This window comes from Peromyscus maniculatus, chromosome 13 (genome assembly GCF_049852395.1).
Source record: "Peromyscus maniculatus bairdii isolate BWxNUB_F1_BW_parent chromosome 13, HU_Pman_BW_mat_3.1, whole genome shotgun sequence".
NCBI lineage: Eukaryota > Metazoa > Chordata > Mammalia > Rodentia > Cricetidae > Peromyscus > Peromyscus maniculatus.
In genome coordinates this window covers 9350317-9376136 of record NC_134864.1, presented here as the reverse complement: position 1 = coordinate 9376136, position 25820 = coordinate 9350317, and the positions used below count along the sequence as shown (strand labels likewise).

General features: G+C 51.5%; 1 protein-coding gene across 1 annotated transcript; it reads right to left on the bottom strand.

Moving 5' to 3' along the window:
• Positions 1–655: 655 nt before the first annotated feature.
• Scly (selenocysteine lyase) lies at positions 656–25820 on the bottom strand. The gene is made up of 12 exons (XM_006988686.4): positions 25667–25820; positions 23438–23550; positions 19807–19907; positions 17121–17301; positions 15450–15577; positions 15083–15247; positions 14011–14117; positions 6250–6286; positions 4462–4545; positions 3883–3982; positions 2500–2575; positions 656–1691 (listed from the first exon to the last, which is right to left on the bottom strand). The coding sequence occupies exons 1-12, from the start codon at positions 25717–25719 to the stop codon at positions 1544–1546; spliced, it is 1293 nt and encodes a 430-aa protein (XP_006988748.1). The 5' UTR covers positions 25720–25820; the 3' UTR covers positions 656–1543.

Sequence of the window (25820 nt, the reverse complement as noted above, 5' to 3'; positions counted from 1 at the left end):
TCTCTCTCTCTCTCTCTCTCTCTCTCTCTCTCTCTCTCTCTCTCTCTCTCTCTCTCTCTCTTACCTGAGACAGGGTTTCACTAGGGGTCTGGAATCCACACAGAACAGAGTTCCACCTGCCTCTACCTCATGAGGGCTGGAATTAAAGGTGTGAGGTGTGCACCACTATGCCTGGCTGGACTCCTTATTTGAACCCTGGTCCTAGGCTGTTCTCAGCACGGACACTGGGTGAGCTTCCAATGGCTGCTGGATGGTAAGGCCTTTAAGATGAGGGTGACATCACAGCCCCACACTGAAGGTGAAGATGTCCTCACAGCCCCACACTGAAGGTGAGGACGTCCTCACAGCCCCACACTGAAGGTGGGGACGTCCTCACAGCCCCACACTGAAGGTGAGGACGTCCTCACAGCCCCATATTGCCCTCTCTGGCCACAGCATTCTTGGGATCCAGACCATCCATGGTCCTTGTTGGGGAAGTGAGGACAAGCATGGCCTCTCTCAGTCCACCAGAGTCCCTTCCTTCATGTCACAGTGATATACCAGGAACCTCCTTCCCTTTAGCTCAGACAGACAGACAGACAGGCATACACCAGCCTTGTGCGCAGCAAAACAGAGAATCTCCCACCACCACCAGAAAAAGCCAAGACATCTCAGCAACTGCAGACATCTTTTATTAGTTCATTTAATTTCTGATAATTGTTTCCACATGTCCTGTCATCCTTTGGCCCATAGACCCAGACACTGAACGCATTCTTCAAGAAGGTATGCCTATATAAATATTGGTACATGTGCCACACATCCTCAAGATCACAGAAACCTTTGCAAAGAAAATTAAAATTAAAGCCGCGTGAGAAGCGATCAGGTTTCCCACTTTGGCAAAGACTAAGGACAGACAGCAGCCTCCCGTCAGCCACACTGGAGTTGAATCCCTGAGTAGAAGGGAGGGAGAAGACACGTGGCAGGGTGAACTCTGACCTCCAGGAACAAGGAAGGGCCTGCCAGGCCTGAGGCCTCATCTGAGGGACCATCAGGCCAGGGGGACAGGAGGGCAGTGGGGCGCTGAGGCCAGCAGAGGGAGGCAGGGCCGCATTCAGCGGGGTGGTGGTGGGGAGGGGGTCGGGCTCTGCAGGGGCACATGGGAGGCCGGGGGTGAAGACAAAACCTTGTTTCCTATTTTCACAGTAGCAGCTAGGTGACAGGGGACAAAGACTGGGTTTTGTCTTCATTTATCAGGTGTTCCTGACAGGCTGGCCCATACCTGCAATACTCCCATCCCCACACAGCCTTTGGCAGAAGGTGACCGGGGAAGTCCTATGTGGCACTGGTGCCTGAGCCTGTGAGGATGGGGCTGGAGTGGGATTCTGGGTGACAGGCAGCCCTCAGCCCTCTGTACCCCAGAGTAAGACAGTCAGTCGTCTCAGCGGGGACAGCTTAGGGGTCGGGTACTTTCACAGGGGGTTTCCTATGGATCAGCGAGTGGCCGAAGTTCAGCCGGCCACCGAGAGAAAGAGTGGCGGCTAGCCCCAGCTAGCCCCAGCTAGCCCTAGCCCTCCAGCTGGGCCACGGCCTGCTTCAGGTCCTGCACGATGACGTCCACGTCGGCCCTGGTGGTACCGCGGCCCACGCTGAGCCGGAGCGCATTCCGGGCCACGTCCACGGGGATGCCGCAGCTCAGCAGCACGGGGGACGGCCTGCGGGGGAGGGACAGGATCAGCTGCTGCTGGGGACTTGGCCCGCTTTGTGCTCACACCTCTCAGCCAGATCCTCAAGCGCAGGGTGTACTGTGTCCTCTCAGTGCCTACCTACGTGACCTGCTGACACTGGCCTCTTGGGGCCCTCCTGTCCCCAAACATTCCTCCAAGCCTACTCAAAGGTAAGGTCCCCCCAAAACTCTCCCACTCTCTCTGGTACCCATTTGCGCTCCAGATGGGGAACGCCGCTGCTTCCTCACCCTAATACCTTCCTCCCATGCATCCGCCACCTGTGTCCAGCTCTGCCCCGAGCCCTGGCTCCTGGAGCTTTCCTATACTGGGGTCATGGTGAATGCTCCTTAAACAATGCCATCTAGTGCTTCACTGGGTCAGCCCCTGTGCCCTTCCCATCTGTACCTCCCACGCGCCCCTGCTCCCCAGCTGGCCCCAGTCTCCCTGCTCCTGACGGAGCCTCGGCCCCCAGATGCTGGACTCCAGGCATTGTCGGCCTCCATAGGTCCTTTCTCTCTTCTGTGAAGTGCTGATTCCCTGGTCTTTGTCTTCCTCTGCTGGCGGGCACGGGGCCCCTCTGTATTCTTCCTTCACATGCCCACGTGCCATCCCACCAGCTCTGGACCCAGTATTGATTGCTGGCTGCTGTCCCAGAGCCAAGCTCACTCACCACGCTCCACTCCCAGCCACAGGCACATACCTGCCCCCAGCTAGGGGCGGGACCCTTCTCTCCTGCGTGAGTCTGCGGCTCAGCCACCCTTCCCCTTGAGAGCCGGGTGTAGCTAAGAGTACTCACCGGTCTTCATGATCTGAGTGGCACGAGGCTCCCACACTGGCCAGCAATGTCTGGCACTGTGCAAGCACCATGTACCCTGTGAAGATAGCATGTGTCCCTAGGCCATCTCCCCTCCCTCCCAGCCTTCTGAGTCCGATTCCCTGCCGCCACCCACTGAATCCCAGTGCAGGCAGAACTCCAGGAAAACGACTTCCTTTTTCCTCCAGCTTCAGAAATGCCAACACTCTTCTGCCTCCTAAGACCGGGGTTGAAAACGGCATTCTAACCACCCACCTCACGGGGACGCTGCCAGGCTGCCTTGCTCACAGGTTTGGTGCTGGGTGCACTGAGGTCAGCTCCCTACTGCTGTGTTCACTCGGGGCACACTACCCTCTTCTCACAGGCCTGGGATTAAACCCTAAAACTCCAGGGCTGCTAGTGTGGTTATTAAGACCCTTTGTCCTACTTGAATCAACACAGGTCATCAGTGGGCACAGCTGCCCCTGTAGAAGTCAGGGGGGGGGGACAGCTTCCTCCACAAGGGGTCTGTGAGGAGGGCAAGCATGTCTGCTTCCGCTCCACAAGGATGTGCTCCAGCTCCAGCTGCCAGTGTGTCCCGTCGGGACAGCAGGCTCCTCTGTGACCCAAGAAGTCAAAAACCAAGGGCTGGAGAGATGGCTCAGCAGACAAGAGCACTGGCTGCTCTTCCAGAGAACCGGGGTTCAATTCCCAGCACCCACATGGTGTCTCACAACCACATATAATGGGATCAGATGCCCTCTTCTGACCTGCAGGCAGCATGCAGACAGAGCCCTCAGATACACATAAACAAACAAACAAACAAATCCTTGAGAGGCAGAAGCAGAGGCAGGTGGATCTCTGACTTAGAGGCCAGCCTGGACTACAGGGTGAGTTCCAGGACAGCCAGGGCACAGGTAGGGCTGTAGAGAAACCCTGTCTCAAAAAAACAAAAAAGAAAGAAAGAAGTCAAAAGTTTCCTGTGCATGTGGCTCCACCAGGAGCTCCTGAGGGAAACAGAGGTCTGGGGCCCTAGGCTGAGGCTCTCAGGGAACTGAGGAGGGATACCCCAACCGAGGAGCTCCTGTCTGCTCTGGGGAAGACGGCACCTGAACTCGGACTCCTGCATCTTGCCTGCAGGCAGCTGCCACAGCGGTCTCTACATTCTCTTCTCCTGTAATCCTTAGCAGAAGGGCTTCTCTCCCTGGACTGATTTCCTCTCGTTTCTAGGACAGGCTGGCCCGGGCACAGTCTGCCCTCAGCCCTAGCTGAGCTACCAGTCACCCTGGGAAATGCCCTGCCGACAACATCAGCCGCACTGTGCCGGGAGCGCTGGAGCGCTCAGACCCCAACGCAGCCAGGGGCCAGGGTAAGACCGGTAGTCACCTTGGAGCTTGGACCCCTGGATGGAAAAGTTGCAGGTGTTGGGAAGTCTCTCCACTCCTGGAAACTGGCTGTTCAGATGGATTCTCTTCCCAAATTCAGCCTGAAAACAAAACCACACACACACACACACACACACACACACACACACACACACCATGAAACAGTCAGGGATCACTTCAAAGTCACCCTCTCTCAGCAACTGTTTGTTATCTAGACTGTTTTGGAAACAGATCTCAACATGTGGTTTATCTGTTGTAACAGCTAGGGGAACAGGCTATGGACCACAGAGCTAGGACCAGTGGACACACCAAACACATTCACCCTTCCCACACAACCGTGTGTCTGTGAGAAAGATACACTCCTGCTTGGTCCAGGGCCCCTCTTTGGGATTTCTGATGCCAGCTCACTTCCAGCACCCAGTTCTGCCCCCTGTGTTCCCCAGGACCTACTGTTTCCCAGGTCCCCAGACTGAGTTTCCTTCACAGGGAGACAGTGTCCGGTCCCAGCTATCCTGCCCACACTAGGACACCTCCCACGTGGGCAGGTGAGCCTGCAGGGCTGGCCTCTGTCCCCTCTCACCTCCAGTCTCTCCTCCAGGTAGTCTCGGATGTCTCTCATGTGGGCCTCATACGCCTCACAGTTTTCAGTCACCAGCTCAGCAGCCTGGGGACACAGACGTGCGAGAGTCAAGAGATCAGATGGTTGCAAAGATCCTCACCCGGCCACTGCTGTGCCTCTGCAGTGTGCGAACAAGCTACCCCACATGCTCAGCAGGGTCACCAGGTGCCCCGCTGCAGGGTCACCAGGTGCCCCGCTACAGGCTCCAGGTGTCACAGACAACACAGCAAATAGGCCCCGAGGGACTCTCAGGCCCTAAGGAGTGTCATTCCACAGAGGGTCAAAGCTAGGACAACAGGATCACTCCTAAGAAGTGACCACGACAGGCCCCCAGGCCCCCGAGGAGACAGTCACCAAGGAATAGGAAGGGTGTTTCCACCTGTAGGGAGAAGACAGCGCTGTCTTGGATAGCTGCCTACCTTGGTGAAGGTGACGCCCACAGGGCCTGGGCACAAGAATGTAAGTGTGAATGTCATTGGATCTAGTGAGGGCTGAGATGACCTGCCGTGACAGGGAAGGGTCATGCTAACTGCTGTACAAGAGGCCCACAGAAACCACGGCAGACACCCAAAGGACAAGGGCCACCTCGTCCAGTGCTGTGGGCCATGAAAGTGGACAAGAGAGACCTCGGCACGCTGGAGGAAACAGTCACAGGTGCTGCCTTAGGTGCATGAAGGAGGACCAGGAGCTCCGAGGGGCCTCCCAGCCTTGAGAGCGAGGACCTGGAAAGTGGGAGACACCTTAGGATGACGGAGAAAGCAGGGGGGCCTATGCGGTTTGGGATCCTAAGTACGGTGGCTAGTTTTCATTGTCAACTAGACTGGCATTAGAATCACTATGGCAACAAACTGTGGGTGGTCGGTGGGGGGATTTCCAGAACTTCGGAGGGAAGACCCACCCAGAATGTGGGCAGCGCCCTCCCATGGGCTGGGGTCCTGGACTGAATGAAAAGAAGAAAGTGGCCTGAGCAGCCGTGTCCATCTCTCTGCTTCCCTCCTGTGGATGTCAGGTGACCACCCTTGCAGAGCCCAGTTTCTGAAGTCAGCAGAGCTCAGGCTCCTGAGGAGACAGTCCCATACCTGACCCGGGCCCCCACACCCCACACTTCAACAGGCACCAGCCTGACTGCCAGCAGTGAGGGCAGCCCTGCAGCTCTCATTCTAGAAGAGACTCAATAGTTTTTCCTGTAAAAACTATTCTATGGCCGGGAGGTGGTGGTGGCGCATGCCTTTAGTCCCAGCACTCGGGAGGCAGATCTCTGTGAGTTCGAGGCCAGCCTGGTCTACAGAGCGAGATCCAGGACAGGCACCAAAACTACATGGAGAAACCTTGTCTCAAAAAAAAAAAAAAAAAAAAACCAACAACAGCAAACTATTCTATGGTGTGTGTGTGTGTGTGTGTGTGTGTGTGTGTGTGGGTGTGTGTGTGTATGCATGCACACATGTGCATTTGCACACGGCACAGTGCATGTAGAGGTCGAGGACTAAAGGGCTTCAGGGATCAAACTTAAGTCATCAGGCTGGATGCCTTAACCACAGAGCCATCTTACTGGCCTAGCTTTTTCCCTTTTAACTGCTAAGCAGGAGCAATTTACCCTAACACAAAGAACAAAGGTCTCTTGAACTCCTAATCCTCCTGCTTCAACTTCCCAAGTACTGAGGCTACATGCGTGCATCACATCTGGCTCTGGAAATTCTGGGCTTATTAATCAGTGCCCTCGAGGGGTCGTGATACCCGTCCAAGCCTTACCTTCCCCAGGCCAGCAATCATGGGCGTGTTCTCGGTCCTGCAGGAGACAAGACATGGAATATGTAAGTGAATGTCCTAAGAGGGATATGAGTCATTGTCCTGAAGTGTCTCACATTGTTATTCCTAAACATGTGCCTCTAGGTGCTCAGGAGCAGCCTTGGACCCCAGTTGCACGCACGCACACGCGCACACACACACACATACACAGAGCCTGGACAGCCATGGTCCACTGTAGGCACCACATGCTGGCTGTCCACAGTGACAATTCCACCTGGACCCTTTCCCAACCGAGAGAGCACATCCCACCTTCTCCAGGCTTCAGGTATAATGTGGGGTGGGGATTATCCTTTATCTTAGAGAGCTTAGGGACCGACAGAGAAAGGGGTGTGTAGACACACACAGACACAGGCATGAGGGAACAACGCTTATGCTCTCACCAGCTGATCTGCCAAACTGAAACTCTAACTTCTCAGTATGTGGGGAAAAACCAAAATCAACTTAATAATTTTGTTAAAGTTTTGGCTGAATAAAGTTTCCTTAAACTTTTATAATTATGTTTTAAAACCATTGTCTGTGGTTATTTATCACCAGAGAACATTCTGTTACATCCTTACCAGTATTCCATGTCACTTTTTTTTTTTTTTTTTTGGTTTTTCGAGACAGGGTTTCTCCGTGTAGCTTTGCACCTTTCCTGGAACTCACTTGGTAGCCCAGGCTGGCCTCGAACTCACAGAGATCCACTTGGCTCTGCCTCCTGAGTGCTGGGATTAAAGGCGTGCGCCACCACTGCCCGGCGTCCATGTCACTTTTTATCCTAGCCATTCTGACGACAGACAAGGGACACAGGGGCATCTCAAGGGCTTTTAATCTGCATTTCCCTAAACCTGGCATCTGAATGCATGGTTGCATGCTTAGCTGACTAACCTCTTGGGGAGATTGTCCATTATGTCTTTGGCCCATTTTCTTTTGAGTTTGGGGAGTTCTTTATTTATTCTGGTGATGGTTAAATTGTCAACTTGACATTATCTGAAATGATCTGGGTAGAGAATCTTAATGAGGAATTATCCAGAGCAGGTTGGCCCGTGGGCATATCTGTGGGAGAGACTGTCTTCATCATGCTTATTGATGTGGGAAAACTCAGTCCACTGTGGGCAGCGCCATTCCCTGGATTTGGGTCCTGACTGTGTAAGAGTGGAGGCAGTGGTGGTGCACACCTTTGATCCCAGCACTCGGGAGGCAGAGGCAGGTGGATCTCTGTGAGTTCGAGGCCAGCCTGGTCTACAGAGCGAGTTCCAGGACAGCCAGGACTGTTACACAGGAGAAACCCTGTCTTGAAAACAATAACAAAAAGGAGTGGGGAAGCTAGCTGAGCTGAGCCCCAGTGTGCCCGCATCCTCTCTGCTCCTGACTGTGCGTGTGCCGTGACCAGCTGCTTAAAGTTCCTGTGGCTTGGACTTCCCTGCCACGCTGGACTGGAACCTGGAACCCTGAGTTCCAATGAACCCTTTCTCCCCTGGATTGTTCTTTTTTTTTTTTTTTTTTTTTGTCACGGTCTTAGAAATGAAACAAGGACAAGATGTCACCGGACCTGTCACTGAACGTATTTTCCTGGTGGGCTGCCAGCCTTTTTGTAATGAAGCTGATCACAAAGCAACAGTTTAACGTGTGTGATGTGTTCCTATGCATGTACAGGAGTGCATGCAGGCCTGCATGTGTGTGCACATACACGTGAGACCAGGAGTTGGGCCAGGTGTCTTCCTCAGTCACCCTCCTCCACCTGTGTGGTTGACAAGGTCTCGCTGAACCTGGAGTTCACTGATTTGATGGGGCAAGCTAGTCAGTGAGCTCTGGGGACCCACCCATCTCCACCCAACCCAGCACTAGGGAGAGAAATTGGATGCCATGCGCAGATCTTCCACACGGGCTGGGAACGGACTCAGGTCCCGTAGCAAGCACTGTAGAGACTGAGCTGTCTCCTCAGTACCAACAAGGCTTCGCTTATGACAGAGCCCGACTAAGCCAGATTTCCTTTACTAGGTGACTTGATATGAGGCCTGAGAACTTGCTGCCTTGCCCGGGCCTTGCCAGTTTCCCGCTTTTCTTTTTTCTTCCCTAATAAAGGTTTTATATTTTATGTTTTACATTTAAACCATTTGAGTCAACACCTGGTATCACAGGTGCAAGGCTCACATTTTTGCCTATGATGTCCTTTTTGGTCTTGCAGGATTCTGTTTGCTAACCTTCTGTAACTATTTTCTCTCAAACTCGGGGGCGACGTTGATTTACTTCGTTGTTCTGTCTTTGGCTATGGCACCAGCTTAAGACTGACATTAGAAAATGAGCCGGAAGCAACGTTTTATAACGAAATGGCTCCGTCAAGAGCTGGCTTGTCACCACTGACCGCATGTGCGTCTATGTCTACGGTGTCACCGATCCAGGCACCGGGCACTTAACAAGAGCAGAGGGAGGCTTGTGTACATCTGTCTTTACCACATCAGATTTTCTCATTCATGAGCACAAGAAGTCGTTTATTTACATTTCCTGCGGGTCCACTTCTAGCATACAATTCCTAAAGATTCTAGTGGATTTATGCTTGAGTATTTTTCATTATAAATGGCCTTTTAAATATCCACCTATTCATTAATGGCATACACACACATAACATATTCTGGAAGCTTCATCTTATACTGTGACCGTTGGTCTACAGTATAATTGCTTTCCTTGGAGGCGCTGCACACAGCCTCATGCTCTGATCTGGGGCGGTTCACGGCTTCCAGCATTTCTTTTCTCCTGCCTGCCTAGAACTTCCAGTGGTGCTGAAGCAGCAGGTTGACAACGGACGTTACCGCCTCTTTCCAGACGCGTTCTCCATCACTGAGCATGTGTTCTCCGTCACATGACAGTGGCTGTGGCTTGAGAGAGGGGAGCTAGTCCCAAGCTGGGAAACTTTCCTCTGATCCTACCATTTGAGAGTTTTTTAAACAGGAATTGGAGTTGATTCTATCAAACGCTTTTTCTGCCTCAAATGAAACAATCGTGTGATTGTCTTTATTCATGAGCCTTGTTGACGCGGTGGATTACATTGATGGCGTTGATACTGAACCAGCTTCACCCCCTGGTGTTGGCATCAGGCGATATGAGCTTTAGAAAAACCAAATGCCCCTTCCTCTCTTCTTGTCTGGAAGAAAATGAGCAGATGTGATGTTCCCTAGACATTCGGAAGGATTTCCTAGTAAAACCACCTAGGGCTGGAGATTTCTTTCAGGGAAGTTTTAAAGCTCGATTCCAATTCCAAAGAGTCATGAAGCCATTCTAGTGATTGACTGGCAGCCACAGGGTTCTTATGTCTTACTGGGCTCTGATGTCTGCGGGGTCTGAAGTGATGGCTTCACCTCTTCACTTGGGCATTTCTCCTTTCTTCTCTGTCACTCTTCCTAGAGGTTTGTCAATTTGAGGTTTTTCTTGTTTTGGACAAGATAGCCTGAGCTGCCCATGTAGTTGAGGCTATCCTTGAATTCCTGCTTTTAGTGCCACGACCTCCCAAGCGCTAGGATTAGGTTTTTTGTTTTTAAAGAACCCTCTTGGCTTCATTGATCCGTTTTCAAGGCTGTAATTTCTTTCATTTCCAGGGCTCATTTTGCTCTCTAGTTCTTTGCACAGGAGCTTAGGTCCCTGACTTCATGTTTTTCTTCTTTGCTAACACTCATTTTAGAATATCAATTGCCCTTCCAGCCCCGCGTAGCAAGGTCCCACACGCCAGCTAGATTGTGCATTCACTTTCATTCAGTTCCCTGTCTTGTCTAATCTCCTCCCTTCTGGGACTCACAGTCATTTAGAAGACTGTTTCTTGTTTGCAGTTGTTTGGGAATTGTCCTGTTCTCTGGAATTTGCCTCTGGCACTGGTGGCCAGTGAGCAAACACTGTAAAGCTTCTGTTCTTAACTGCCCTGAGGTCTGCTTAAGGGACACAGTCTACCTCAGCGCCCTGGGCTGTAGTTGGATGGAGAGCTCCTGTGCTGTGAAGCCTGCTGGCCAAGCACTCTTGGTTTCTTCTTTCACTTCTACCATGTTCTGCTGCGGCACTGCCCAGTCCATCCTCCGTGATGGACTTAGCCTTCTTCCCCCCACTTCATCGTCTTTCTCTGTGTCTGTGCTCTGGAGCCCACCGTAGTCAGAATTAGATCTGCTTCCCTCTGTTCCCCCCACTTTCAGCCAGTCTCTCTTGACAGATCTGAAGTGCCTTTTAAAAGGGATTTATTTTGAGTTTTGTGTATATGTGTGTCTGGGGGTGGGGTATGCATACATGAGTACAGGTGCCTCAGAAGCCAGAAGAGAGCACTGAATCTTCTGGAGCTGGAGTTAGAGGTGGTTGTGATCCAGCCAATGTGAGTGCTGGCATCAGAACTTGGGTCTTCTGCAAGAACAGCAAATGCTCTTCACAGATGAGCCATCTCTCATGAAATTTCCTTTATGTGTCGTATTTCAACCGTGTACATTTGACATCATTATTGAAATGACAACTCGGATGGTTAGTGTCAATTGTCACCTTGATTGGGTCTAGAATCTCCTGGAAGATAGGGCTCTGGGCATACCTGGAGAGATGATCTTGATTACGTTAACTGAGGTGGGAAGACCCGCCCACTGTGGGCGGCGCCATTCCCTTGGCTGGGATCCTGGACTGTGCAAGTGGAGAGAGGGGGCTGAGCAGCAGCAGCATGCGGTCATCACTCTGGGCTTCCTGACTATGGAGGATGCGCTGCCCCAAGCTCCTGCTGCCTGGACTTCCCACCGTGATGACTGCGTGTACCCTCGACTGTGAGCCAGCAGAACCCTTCCTTCCTCAGCAGCTTTGTCGGCGTTTTATCACAGCACATGCAAATAAACCAAGGCAGCGGGGCTTGTACCTGTTTTCTGCCACCTTTCTGTGGTGCCACCAAAAATCACAGCCTTGTGTATTCTAGACAAGTGTTCTACCATTGAGCTAGACTTCCAGACCCTCCTGTAACTCTGCTTTTGTGGGGTACTGCATGTTTTTTTAAACTTTAATTTGGGGGTATACCTATTTGTCTCTTTGTAAATTTGTTTTCCCCCAGAGGCTCTGGATATTAACTATATGTAATATATTATATGTATACATCATATTATATGTATATATCATATTGTGCTGGCTAGTCTTATGTCAATTTGACACACACACTAGAGTCATCTGAAAGGAGGGAATCTCAATTGAGAAAAGGCCTCCATAAGATCCACTTGTAGGGCATTTTCTTAATTAGTGATTGATGAGAGAGGGCCCAGCCCATTGTGGGTGGTGCCGTCCCTGGGCTGGTGGTCCTGGGTCCTATAAGAAAGCAGGTTGAGCAAGCCATGAGGAGCAAGCCAGTAAGCAGCTCCTCTCCATGGCCTCTGCATCAGCTCCTGTCTCCAGGTTCCTGCCCTGTTTTGACTTCCTGTCCTGACTTCTATGATGTGGAAGCATAAACCAAATAAACCTTTTTCTCCCCAATTTGCTTTTGGTCATGGTGTTTCATCACATTAATAGCAACCCTGACTAAAACATACATATGGCTATGTGTTAATAAACGTTTCAGCCTATTGGTTTTATCATTTTACCAGCTGAAATGAGGTCGTCAGGCACGGTGAACATGCCCTGTAGAACCAGTGCCTGAGAGGTAGGGTCAGGAGGGTCAGAAGTTCAAGGCTAGCCTGAGCTACATTAGACCTGTCTAAAAATGCCAAGCAAATATAGGAATCTCTTCTTCTGTAGCTTTGCCTTTATACAATCATTTTAAATGTTTTCTTTATATACACTGATAACCATTTCAGACACTGCTCTAATCTTTCATAGGCTATCAAATGTACATATTTTTCTAAGCTTCAAGCAAAGCCCACGAAGAGAAGGGCTGCCCGCTGTATTTGGTCTCAGCTTCTCTTAGTTTCTCCTCATCTGGCAACACCTTGACCTCCTCTTTGGACATGAAGACCTGTTCAGCAGGTGTGGGGTTCTAGCTTGCCGGTTTCTCTGGGCACTGGGCACAGCCCTCCTCTGGTCTCCATGGCTTCCAATGTGAAGTCCATGCCATTCAAAGTGTTTTCTCGTCCACCAGAGGTTGTCTTTCTCTGCTCTCAAGACCGTACCTTCCACTGTTTCACTTTTAACGGTCTTGGCATACATTTCGTTGGTTTTTTGTGTGTTTTATGCTCCTCACTTTCTGAATCTGTGCTTATGTTTTCTTCTAAATTTGAGAGGCTGGTCACCCACTATTATTATTATTATTATTATTATTATTATTATTATTATTGGGTTGGTTTTTTTTTTTTTTTTTTTTTTCCGAGACAGGGTCTCACTCTGTAGCCCTGGCTGTCCTGGAGCTCACTCTGAGCCTAGGCTGGCCTCAGACTCACAAAGATCCACCTGCCTCAGCCTCCTGAGTGCTGGGATCAAAGGCGTGCGCCACCACCGCTGGCTCTTTCCTCAAGTGACCCTGTGAGCCCTGTCGTCTGTCCTCTGTCCTGCGGGGAGCCAAGTGACACGTGTGTCACACCGTTTCTGATGGCCTCAGAGGTCCTTGATGCTCTGTCCAGTTTTCTATATCCCGGTGTCCCATTTCTATTATTCTCTTTCAGTTCATGTTTCCTTCATTTTTCTCACTATCCTGCTACTGAGTCTATCCACTTATTCACTCGGGTTACTGCAGTTTTGAGTTTTTTAAATGTCCACTTGGATCCTTACAAGGCGACTTCCATCTGGTTCGTGCATTTCAGGTTCGTGCATTCCAGGTGTGCCCAAGACTCATTGCTGTAGCATTTCGTGGAGTCTGCGGTCTCAAATCACTCTCTTGGGATTGGCATCCATCGATTTTCCTCTGCTTTAAGATCTTTCGAGTCCTTGACATGAAACCTGGCCATTTGCACATGTCGTGAGAATTTGCATCGTGGTTATTTTTTCCTCTCTTCGTGGCTTGCTCCGACTCTGCTCTGCAGGGAAAGGGGGTGTATCCCGATGCTGCCCGTGGGATGTAGAAACCACGGCTCTCACTTGGGCTGTGCGCACTTGATATCCGAAGAGGATGTGTTCTGATACTGATGGGTGGAGACTCCAGGTCCCTTTACAGTCTCTATTGACGCCTCAGCGGGGCTGTGGATGCCCCATACAGCCCATGTGGGTGGAAGCCTGAGTGGCCACTTGATGATTGCTGGTGTGGGGCAGCACACTGTCCTGTGCGAATGGGCTGAAGCAGGTACTGCCTAGTGTTTCTTCTTCTTGATTGGCTGGCTGCCTCAGGCTTTAGATGGAGGCCGATCCTGCCTTCCTTACTGCTGTTTCCAGATGGCTGGTTCTGGTGTGGAACACTTGCCAAGGAGCTGCCACTGCTTGCTTCTTTCTGTCTCCCCCTCTTTGGCGTTCTAACAAAGGTAATGCTGGCACTGATTTGGGGTTCAAACACCATGTGTGCAATGGAGACCCAGGGCTATCACAGAAGAAAACAGGGCACCTTTATGCCTGCTGAGCCCCCACGAAAGAGAACAGCGAAATATTGCGACACACAGAGAACTCAACACCCTCGAGTATTTATGAGGGAGGGGGACTCCTGGCACGTGCTCTGAGTCACCCCGAGAGACTGCAGGACTGAGACCCACTGTAGAAATCAATCAGCAGCGATTGTGATTTGGGGTGATGTGGCCTGTGCCTCTGAGAGACAGAAGAAATGGGACAGCAGTGTGGCCAGCCGGGCAGAAGCTTGCAGGCTCTCAACCTTACCCTGGCCTGAAATTCCGCTCTTGTCCACCTCCAAACAGCATGGGGTACAGGGGGGTAAGTTTACCGACCCCTCGTACATACAGAGCACCAATCCTGGGGCCGTAGAACTGGAAGGAAAAGCCAGTCATTTACTCGCTGGGAACTGCCTGGTGACCTCTTCCGCTTGTGTCTGAGAGCTAGAGGCTCAGAAGTGTTCGGGGGAGTGACGTCCTGCTGCTTCCGTGTGGCCCGGGCTGCTACCACTTTGGTGTCTGAGAGTCTCAAGAACCCTCGAGTGCAGGGCACAGCCCCAGCCTGAGGAAGGGCAGGTACCGAACTCATGTTCCAGCCCTGTGCTGAGAAAGCCCCACACAAGGCACAACAGAATTGTGAAGGAAAGGGACCAGAACAAGAGGTGGCCAAGGGGTTTCTTCCACATTACTCTACGCCTCCCGGCGATGGGAGGCAAAGGGTTAAGTGTCACGGCATCAGGCCAGCCTGGGGGCTCGTTTAGGGACCAGCTAAGGACCATGCTGCAAAACAGCACAGGATGTCTTGGTTTTAGTCAGCTGCCAGACCTTGTCCCTGCACTGCACCAAACCTGCCTGCTGAGAAGTCAGTTTAACCAAGTTAGAGGAAGCAACAGTTTCCGGGACCTCTTCTATGCTGATGGGGTCCTCCTCACGGGCAGATGAGGCCTGTGCAGAGGTTCCCCGTAACCAGCAATCTCTGTGTCCCTACTGCCGTCTGTCCTCCCCAGGGCCCGCTCTGTCCTCCCCAGGGCCCGCTCTGTCCTCCCCAGACCCTGCTCTGTCCTCCCCAGGCTCCATGGGGTGGGGGTGACCTGCCATCCCTGTCATGGCTAACCAGTTGTCATCCTAGCTGTGACTGGTCCTATCCCACACATGCCCTGAAAGCTCCCGAGGACAAAGCCCCTCCTGAGTTGCTATCACGGCATCTCTGGACCTTGACAGGCACCTGGAGCTCACTAGCTGATGACAGTCACAGTCAGTACTGAACAGCAGAGCTGAGGGTCCCCCTCTGCTGTGGCTGTTAGGTCAAGGAGGAGGAAAGGCGGCCCTTACACACATACCTTGTGTCCCACGATGGTCAGGAAGTCCACACCCAGGTCCTCTACGTCCACCCGCCTCTTTCCCAGTGCCTGAGCAGCGTCTGTGTGCACGAGGATCTGGGGCAGGCCAGAGGCAGCCCGGCTCTGGTTCAGGGCCTTAACACGTCGACTGATCTCGGGGACAGGCTGAAATGGGAAGAGGGAGGCAGCTGAGAGACTGCGTGGTTCTGATGTGATGGGGTGGAATGGCACGAGCCGCAGAGGGCAGAGCGAAGCCACAGAGCTCAAGGACAGACACAGAACAGGCCGAGTGGAGACCCATGGAAGCAGCCATGCCAAGCCCCTTCTTCCCTGGGGTCCTCCTTGAAAAGTGGAAGGGCTGACTCACCATGATGACGCCGGTCTCGTTATTGGCCAGCATGATGGTCACGAGGCATGTGGTGGGGCGGACAGCCGCCAGGACATCCTCAACCTCTGCCTGCCCGTTCACCTTCGACACCGGGACAAAAGTGACCTCTGAGACACAAAACATATATACTAAGGTCAACCATGCAAATAACTCCATAATTATACTTTTTTTAAAAAAAAGGAATGTGTTATCAAAGTTCAGAAAACATTAGAAGAGGAATCTAAGGTACTGTCCATTGAGAAACTCAGGCCTCAGGCTCTTCTCACAGCTGCAGGGCTTGGGTGGTGAGTGGCTACAGGAGGCCGGAAGTGCCATGGCAACAGGTAAAACCTTCGGTGACACATTAGCAGCCATGCCCGGGGAGAGACAGCAAAGAGTGGACTTTCCAGGGGTATGACAAAAGGCCCACGGAGAACCGGAATGGACCGGCCAGACTGCCCACAGTCAGTGGAGTCTAAAAGCTGTCTGTCAAAGACAGTCAGCCCGAGCAATCCCTTTATAACCTCTGCCTCTTGGGATGGATTTCTCCGTGGCCACGGCTGAGTGCAAGATACGAGACCAACCCTGCGCGCCGCCCCCCCCCCCCCAAAAAAAAAAAAGAAAAAAGAAAGAACCAATGAACGAATGAACAAGAAAGAGAAAGAAAATAAAATGCACGCCTTTAATCCCAGCGCTTGGGAGGCAGAGGTGGGTGGATCTGTGAGTTCCAGGACAGCCAAGGCTACACAGAGAAATTCTGTCTCAAAAAACAAAAAAGAGTCAATCTCGTACAAAGAAATGAATTCTTTCTTCCTAGCTCACTGTGCACCACAGACTTAATTGTAAGAGGCGAAGCTGAAGACCTCCTGGGCGCTGACATGGGACTGAATCTTCATGATCTGGCGCAGGATGAAGTCTTAGATATGGCACAACAGACAAAAAACAAAAAAACCAAACACCCTCCCCCCCAAAAAATTAGACTTCATCAAAACTTTGTTGGCCTGTGTCAAAGGTATGTATAATTCCTGTAAGTCAATAAAAAGATTAAGTACTCCGATAAAAATTAGGGCAGGGGGGTGAAGGCAACAGGTAGTGCCTGAGCACTGGCCTAGTGCACTTGAGGCCCTGCGATCAAGCTCCAGTAACCACTAGAAACCAAAAATAAAACCAAGAAAGGCAAGGACACTCATAGACTTTCCTACACAGGAGATATCTACAGCTAGCCAGACAACATGAAAAGAGGCCGGGCACGGAATAACCACAGAGGCACAGTCCTCGACAATGACTACGGCAGAAGACCCAGGCAAGAAGCTCGGACGGGGAGAGACCGCTAATGGCGGTGGCAGACGGTGACACTGGACTCAAAAGCAAAGGCTAAGGCTGGTCATGTCCACCCAAGAACCTGTCAAACTCAGTTTCTGTATGGCATAAGTTCAAGAATAGGAACCGCCCACCCAAACGCTCACACGGAGCAGCTCATGGCAGCATCCATCATTCACATTAGCTGAAAATAGGAACAGTGTGAATGGCCATCCACTTCTGAATGGGCCAATGAAATGTGGTTCACGCCCAGACCAGAACACGCCTCCTGCACCAGACAAGTGAGCCAGGCTCTGGGTGGCCTCTCCGTGCTCCCCACTGGGGTCCTGGCCAGTCCCCAGGGTCACTGACCTGCCGCTTGTTCTTCCATTAGGTGCTCCAGGGGCAGCCGGACTGAGTCATGTTCCACGGTGCAGGTGATAAAATGGGGCCTGGCCCCCTCCTCAGGGCTGTGCTGGTCAATCACGTGCCCCTGCAGGGTCTGCCGTTCATGGAAGTATCTCACCATGGAGTGGATGACCAGATTATTTGACTGTGGAGACACAAGAGAGAGAGCCTTCACCACAGTGCCCGGTGGAGACGAGGAGCCTCTCACCTGTTATGTGCCTGACGCTTCAAAAGGGACAGGCCAGCGCACCAACCTCCTGACAGGCAGTTTGGAGAGCCTCCAGACTTTGAATACTCTAGAACTCACTGTTTTGTTAGTAAGCGCGGACTTTCATATTACACAAGCCTGTCAGGAAGGAGAATTCCACCCCTGGTTGGAGGAATACAAACTGGAAGACACACAGGCACAAATATAAATAAGATGAAAGAAAATAATTTAAAAATCAAAAGCCAAATTAAAGTTCAGATACATCCCTGCCTTCTGAGCTCATGTCATTCCACAGTACCTGGCCCCAGATCAAGGCCAGGAGACCCCGCTGGGCAGCAGGGCACGGGGAGGTGGCAGTGGCCTGCAGGGAATCCAGGGGCCTGGCAGCACACTCGGCCTCCCTCTGACTTTCTTTTCTCATCCATCACCTGCCCAGCCCTGGGATACATTAGTCCCAGTGATTAGCATTTAGGGAGGGTAGCTCTGAAGGAGGTTGGGGTTCCCCAGATTTGGACGAATTATAAACACCACTGCCAAGACTGCTTTCTAAATCCATGTCTTCATACACTGCCTCAGTTTCCCAGGACGTTCACCTCCTTGTGGACCGGTGGGCTGACTGAGTGTGTAGTTTGACCTCAGTGGGCTAATTTTTCCTAGTCATTTCCAGCTTCCACTCATGATGGCAGCATGCTCTGGGGATAGTTGGCACAGCGGCCCCTGGTGTGTGCTGGCTGCCGGTGGCTGACGCCTTGGCACAGCGGCCCCCGGTGTGTGCTGGCTGCTAGCTGCTGGAGCGGTCTGCTGTTCACACTTCTGCACTGGTCACTTGAGGCCCTGGACGGCTGGCGGAGTAGAAAGCCCTGTGCTGTGTGTGTTCAAGTCTCTGACTCAGTCGTGTGAGTCCCCAGCTGTCCCGGGCACTTGTCCTTTGTCATCTCTGTGTGACAAACACCTGTCCCCTGCTCTTTCACTTCCCTCACGGTGTTCTTCGATGATTCCAAGTTCATTGGTTAGTTTTGTTGTGACAGAATTCAGTGTCTTTCTGTTTTGTTTTGACTCAAATTTGTGATCCTCCTGCCGTGGCTTCTCAAGCAAATGTTCTCTGCTGTGGATATCACTCTATATAAATAAAACACTGATGGCCAGTGACCAGACAGGAAGTATAGGCGGGACAAGGAGAGAGGAGAATTGGGGAGACAGGAAGAAGGAGGGAGAGACACTGCAGCCACCGCCAGGACAAGCAGCATGTAAAAACGCCGGTAAGCCACCAGCCACATGGCAAGGTATAGATTTATAAAAATGGATTAATTTAAGATATAAGAACAGTTAGCAAGAAGCCTGCCACAGTCATACAGTTTATAAGTAATATAAATGTCTGAGTGATTTATTTTATATGTGGATTGTGGGACTGCGGGGCTTGGTGGAACCTGGAGAGAAGCCCTCCAGCAACAAATGGCGCCCAACGGCTCGAGTTTCCACCTTAAACCTGACAATATTTAATAACCGATTCTAAACAGAACCAAAACCAGGTTCCTGCTTCATGTCTCATACAGGCAGCTAGACACCACAAAACGTGGGTTTGAACTACTGGCGGGTTCCTGTCGTGCGCGTTTGACCTGCCCACACTGGCACACTGTTTCTGACACCTGTCTGTCTAGTTGCGGGAGCTCTTACAGACTTGGTTTATAGACTATGCAGCCTTTTCACTGGGTTCTTGGTCTTGCAGAAGTCTGGACTCAGCTTCCACAGAAGACAGCTGGGGAGTCCATTGACGGGAGCCAGAATTTTGACAGAGGCTGTACCGAGTCTACAGATGAGTTGGAAAGGGCCCATGTCCTCCAGTCTGCAAACATGACCCACCGCCCTTTACTCAGAAGGTCCTAAAGGCTCCAGGTCACACCTCTAACTTCCCTGGGGGGCCTCACCAGCTCTTGTCTACTCCATCTATTTCCCAAGTAGTGGACATTTTTTTAATGTCCTGGCAAAAGCCCATTACTGGCATCCAAAAGAAGCCAATTCACTTTTAATCTGAAAACTGCTAAGGCTGAAGCAAATTGTGACCCACAGCCAACAACAGTCCCTGTCCCTCTAAGTGTCTTCTTTCTAGGTTTCATTGAGTATGTTCTATCAATTTAAAAATGAGTTCCTAGCTGGGCGGTGGTGGCACACGTCTTTAGCCCCAGCACCGGGGAGGCAGAGACAGGCGGATCTCTGTGAGTTTGAGGCTAGCCTGGGCTACAGAGTAAGATCCAGGAAAAGTACCAAAGCTACACAGAGAAACCCTGTCTCAAAAAAACCAAAACAAACAAACAAACAAACAATTAGTTCCTTTGGGATGATGAAGCCTCAAACTCAGTAATACAAACAATTTAGTGGGAATCACAGAAGAGTACCAGAGCAAATGAGAGAGAAAACCCCAGCATTACTGGGCTGCAACTTTACCTCGGTGCCCCCGGAAGTGAAGATGATGTCCTGAGGCTTCCCCCCTATCATCTTGGCCAGGCTTGCCCGAGCTGTGTTTATAATGTCCTTGGCCTTCCTACCTTGAGAGACAAAAACAAAGAACAAAAAAACCCAAATTCATTACTGTCAATGACATGTTGAAACCGGCAACCACACATAGAGCTGAGAACTGCGATGATTCTAGAAGAAAACACAACCGTCTAAGTGAGCACACTATCCTACCACCTGGCGGGGCCTCAGCAAAGGGGCCACACTGAGACTTAGCAAGTCAGTGGCCACCCCAGAGACTTAAAGATCGGAGTGAGAGCCAGGGACAGGCTGGCTGGCAGTGAGGGACTATGAGTTCTCTCAGCACAGCTTTGCTTTCTTACTGGACGCTCGAGGTGGGGCTATGGCTCCCTGCCTACCTTCCCATTCAAGGGCCAGGAGAGGAAATGGAGAACAACAGAAAAGAAAAACTGAACTCAAGACGTCACCCAGCAAGCCAGTCAGTGCCTTCCCTCACACCGCAGGCCAGCCTGGGCAGACACAAGAGGAAGGCTGAGGGCATCTGCTTCAGTGAGCTGACCTAGGGGCCATTCAGCTCCACTGGACAGTGTGGAGAAAGGTGTCGCTATGGGACTCTCAGCCAGCACACCAGTGGTCCCCAGATTTGATGCTGGGGCCATGCCAGCTTCCCCATGCTGTAGTCATTTGGCCAAAACTCCCCCACTTCCCCAGCTCACTTCCAGCTGTTGTTGGCTGCTACAAGCAAGGCCACGGTACATCTGGAGCACTCACGGCACATCTGGAACACTCAAACTCTTCCCACAGAGCCTCAGTGAAGGCTGCTCCAGATTGTAAAACCTAATACTTTGAAACACCTGTGATGAGCTGGTTGTGGTGGCACATCCCTTTAATCCCGGCACTTCCGAGGCAGAGGCAGGCGGATCTCTGTGAGTTCAAGGCCAGCCTGGTCTACAGAGTGAGTTCCAGGACAGCCAGGGCTGTCTGTTACACAGAGAAACCCTGTCTTGAAAACAAACAAAAGTCTGCATGAACTTGACTTTTCTTTTTTTTCCCTTTTCAGCATTTCTACTCAAATGTCAACAGAAAGCAGCTGGGATGTCACTCGGGCCAGGAACTTTCCCAACTGCTTGCCCAACCCCCCTTAATCTTCTCGGCCTTCTCTAGCATATCCTATCAGAAGTTTGACTATACCCCACGAGACATTAGTCCAGAAATGAGCCAACAGTCAAGTTAATGACTGGCTAGCATCTGACCTGGGAGTCTATGTCACTGAGTTGCTGTCGAGCTTTTAATAAGCATTGGTATGGAACCCACCAAACCCCAGTTAGGAGGAACACAGCGCTGGAAGACCCGGAGCTGGACCACCTGTGTGACAGAGTCAGGTGGCGTGGGTCATCTTAAGTCTCCTGATGGCCTTCAGTTCCTAATAAACCACCATTAATGTGGTTCATTTAGTCACCCTAATGCACAGCACAGGCAGGGCCGGGTGCAGGGTTATTGGAGTTATTGCCATCCCACCGATAAACATTAACTAGGATGGCAAGGCCTTAGTCTCCAAGTCTGTAAAAAATTGTGCAATGCTGTCTTCTAACTACTGACTTGAAGCAGAGTAGCCTCCAAAAATTCAAATTTAAAACTCTATACTGCAAAGGCAAACTAGCAAGCGGGAAAAATATAATTATATAACCCAAGCAACAGATTCAAACTTTCCCTTTTTGTCTTTTTTTCAAATTTATTTTACTTTCTTTTGCATGCGTGTGCATGTGTATGTGCTGTGTGTGCATGTGTATGGGTGCACGTGAGTGTGGAAGCCGGAAGTTGAGTAAAGTACCTTCCTTGGTGCTTTCTGTTTGACTTAGGGTCTCCTGCTCAGGCAGGGTCTGGAGCCTGCAGACTCAGCTAATCTGGCTGGTCAGCTTGTCCTGTCTCTGCCTCATGAGTGCTGGGACTACAGACATGCTGCCACACCTGCCTGGTTTTCACACAGGTTCTGTGTAAAAAAAAAAAAAAAAAATCAGGCCTTCGTGCTTGTTCAGCGGCCGGACAGCAGGTGCTTTATCCACGGAGCTCTCCTGTGGCTGCAGCTTTCCTCTTCAGAAAAGGTCAAGACACATACGTAGCCTGATGGCTAAAATGCACATTACCGAAATGCACAGGGACAGACTGCTAGCCGTGTAAAAGGCCCTCGATGGGCACAGGCTTACAAACAGATCTCGGTGCGATCCTCATGTGGGGAAGGGTGGTGGCAGGGGGACACACTAAAACCTGGAGGTTACGGCATCTGGGGGACAGCAGGGCTCAAGATACAACGAGGGACTTTTCAGAAAAAATTCCAGAAATGCCTGCTCGGGATAGGCCCATCTTGGGAAGGGAGAATCAACTCATGCAACTCGTCCTCTGACATCAGAATGTGCAATGTGGAATGCGCATAGGAATGAATGAAGGTAAAATCCTTGCCAGATGTGTGGTTCCGTGCGTGCCTGAATATTATACAGCAGACTTTGAGGATCAGATAGGTGATGGGCAGTGGTGGCGCACGCCTTTAATCCCAGCACTCGGGAGGCAGAGGCAGGTGGATCTCTGATCTGAGTTCAAGACCAGCCTGGGCTACAGAGTGAGTTCCGGGACAGCCACGGCTACACAGAGAAACCCTGTCTCAAAAAAAACAGAAGAAGAAGAAGGAGGAGGAGGAGAAGAAGAAGATAGAAGGGGCTGGAGAGATGATTAAGAACATCTCAGCTTAACATGTCAGCTATTAAGAACACTGGCTGCCCTTCCAGAGGACCCTGGTTCATTCCCAGCACCCACATGGCAGTTTATATTTATCTATAACTCCAGTTCCAGAGCTTCTGACACCCTCACATAGACATACATGCAGACAAAACACCAATGAACATAAAATAAAATGAATTATACAGAAAAAAAAAAGAATCAGATCAGAGTCAGGCAGTGGAGGTGCACACATTTAATCCCAGTACTTGGGAGGCAGAGGCAGGCGGGTCTTGGTGAGTTCAAGGCCAGCCTGGTCTACAGAGAAACCCTGTCTCAGAAAGAAAAAAGGAAAAATTAAAATAAAAATAAAATAAAAACCAAATAAATAAATGGATAAATAAATAAAACCAAATATACAAACAATAATCCGATTAGGTATATTATTGTAACATGGTGCTGGTTTACACAGAAGATATCATGGAGACTTTAGTGACATGTTTAAATATTATAATGTAATTATTTTTCTTCAGATTTTTGTTTGTTTGTTTGTTTGTTTGAGACAGGGTTTTCCTGTGGAACAGCCCTGCCTGTCCTGGAACTCACTCTGTAGCCCAGGCTGGCCTTGAACTCACAGAGATCTGCCTGCCTCTGCCTGCCTCTGCTGGGATTAAAGGTGTGTACTACCACGCCTGGCTTTTGCTTGTTTTTTTAAAAGTGTGCCTTAACAAAACTCTTTTGAATTTTGTTAGGCAATGTCGGCTTTGTAGTAACTAGATTTTATATAATGTCCCTCCACATATGGGGAAATATGGTCTCTAAAGTTGAAAGGAAAAAGGAAGTCTAAGAGAGCTCAGGCTCCCTTCATTGTCGCGGATTCTTCTAGAATTACCTGCCACATAGGAGCTGCTGGGGTTGCCCCAGGCTTCCCTCATGGCCTCGGTCACAGCCTGGATGACTGCGGGCTCCAGAGGTGTGGTGGCGTTGTAATCCATGTAGACCTTCCTGGAAGAAGAGAGAACAGACAGCCTGTGAAGGGAAGGGAGGCAGGGTGTGGGCAGCCGCGCTCTGGGGGCTCACAGCGAGGGTCCTCTGCCTCCAGACTGAAGGCTCAGGTGGAGCATCAGGCTTCAGTTCTCCACGTCCTCCCTCCTGGCGGGAGATGCCATGGTTTCCAGTCACCCGGTACCCGCCCCACACTAGACGGGCATAATTTCCCCAGTACAAGGCTGCAAATCAGCAGCCCTCCTCCAGGAAGGAACTGCCCCTGGCTAGGGGCACATTCCCCTGGGGGCTTCCGGATGACTTCTAGCCATCAGCTCCAGGCCTTACTCCTGGGTGTCCGCGTCCTATGGCTCCCCCCTCCTTCCTGGCTTTCACCAGGCATCCTCTCCCTGGGGCAGGCTTGCACTTTCAGTTACTTCTCTTTGCCCCGCTCCCCACCCCATCGAGACTTTTCAAAGTCTTAGCTTCAACATATCTGCTGGTGTGAGGCTCCACTGTTCTATTTGAAGCTGTGGCCCCGGCTTGGCCCTCGGTCCTGCCGCCCCCCTCCCCCAAGCCCCATTCATCATCTGACTCAAGAGCCACGTGCTTAGTGTCATCTCTAGGGACCAAGGAACAAGCAGGCTTTATCATCTGAGCCCTAGTAAGGCTGCCACCCGGGGTGGGGATGGGGGTGGGGGTGGGGGTGGGAGAGACGGGGGACAGGGCGGGGGGCGGGGCCTTCATTCACAGGATGGCACGGAGTGCAAAGCCCCAGGGACCCTAAGGAGAGTTATCTGCTTGTGTTTTTATCAGAGACACAACTCTTCAGAGATCTCTATGGTAAGCTATCAGGCCTGAAAATAGTAATTATTTCATATGATTTAAGATATCGAAACGGTGCTCGAGCCAACGCACTCATGAACCCAAACACAGTAACTAACTGTGCCCACTAAGCCAAAGGGGACAGCAGAACAGGTAGTTTTGATTCTCTCTCGTTGCCTTAAAGCCCCTAGAATCACCTAACCCTGCAAGGCTTGGGGCCTTGCGAAGTGTGACTGGTGACTGACCCCGGGGCTGGAATCAGTGACATCCCACTGCGGCAAGGACTTTGCCCGTCCCTCCCTGTAAATAAGACCCCAAAGTGCTGCACCCCCCTGGTCTGCCGAGTGACTGTGGCTTTCGCGCGCCTCTGTAGCTTGGCTGAACTACTTTATGTCTTGTATTTCACCAGGGAGCAGGCTGCTTCCTGGAGAAAGCGAAACTCCTTAATTAATGCAGCCTTAGGCCTTTATGAGACTGGTTCTCACTGTGTAATCCAGGCTGGCCTCCAAATCACAATCCTCCTGTCTCAGTCCCCAGTACTGGGATTATAGGCATGTTCCACCACATCCAAGGAGGCTCAAATTTTGAAGGAGAGACAGGCGTCTTACATCCTAGGCATTGGTACAGAAGATGAGAACAAACAAGAGGGAAGCCTGTAATCCTAGCGGGAGGCCGCAGTCTGAGAGCCTGGGCTACAGAGCGAGGCCCTTGTCAGGGGTAGGGAAAGGAAAAGGAAGAGGAGGAAAAAGATGAGGGGGAAGAGTGAAAGAGGAGGCTTATGGCACGACACATTCCTGAGTGAGAGAAGACTGAACCAGAGCCTGCACAGCACCCCTGGGCTTGTGCGCCAGGGGAGGAGGTCCCCGCAGCACCGTGGACGGCCAGAGCCTACAGTCCCCTGCACGGTCCAGGTGCCGCCGGGCTCACTCCCCAAGGCTCACTTTTCACCTCGCGGCGGTCATCTGGGCCCTTATAGATCATCCTCAAAGTCCTTTCCTATCCCACACCCACGCTGCCTACTCTGCAATCAGCAGTGATTCCTTTAAAATGTAGGTAATCATGATTCCGCTGAGCGCTCCAGCCTCCAAGACCCCACGCTGTGGGAAGGAGGCCGAAACCCGGGAGGAAGGGGCTGGCACTCCGGCACAGCTGTCACCCGCGGGCCCCCTTCTCTCCTAGCTTCGGCGGTGGCCGGTCCTCTCCCGGATCGCGTGGCCCGACTCATCTGCGTCTCCCTAGGACTCCAGCCCCCCGGCCTCGCCAGCCCCTCGCTGAGGTCCCCAGGCCCGAGGCCCCCCTGGAGGGAGCGCACCTGTCAGGTGGGCTCTCTGCGCGGCCCCGCGCGCTTCTCCGCACCGCGTCCATCCCCTGATCGCCAGCGGGTCCGGTCACCCCAAGCCTGAGAGCCCCCAAGTCTCCGTAGGGGGCGGAGCCTCGAGTCCCCGGGTATCCGCATTGGCTGTGCA

Coding starts and splice junctions, on each gene's coding strand:
- Scly (XM_006988686.4), bottom strand. CDS start 25,719: ATGGACGCGGTGCGGAGAAGCGCGCGGGGCCGCGCAGAGAGCCCACCT. Junction 19,908..23,437: donor CAGCAGCTCCTATGTGGCAG/GTAATTCTAGAA, acceptor TTGTCTCTCAAG/GTAGGAAGGCCAAGGACATT. Junction 15,578..17,120: donor AATGGAAGAACAAGCGGCAG/GTCAGTGACCCT, acceptor TTTGTGTCTCAG/AGGTCACTTTTGTCCCGGTG.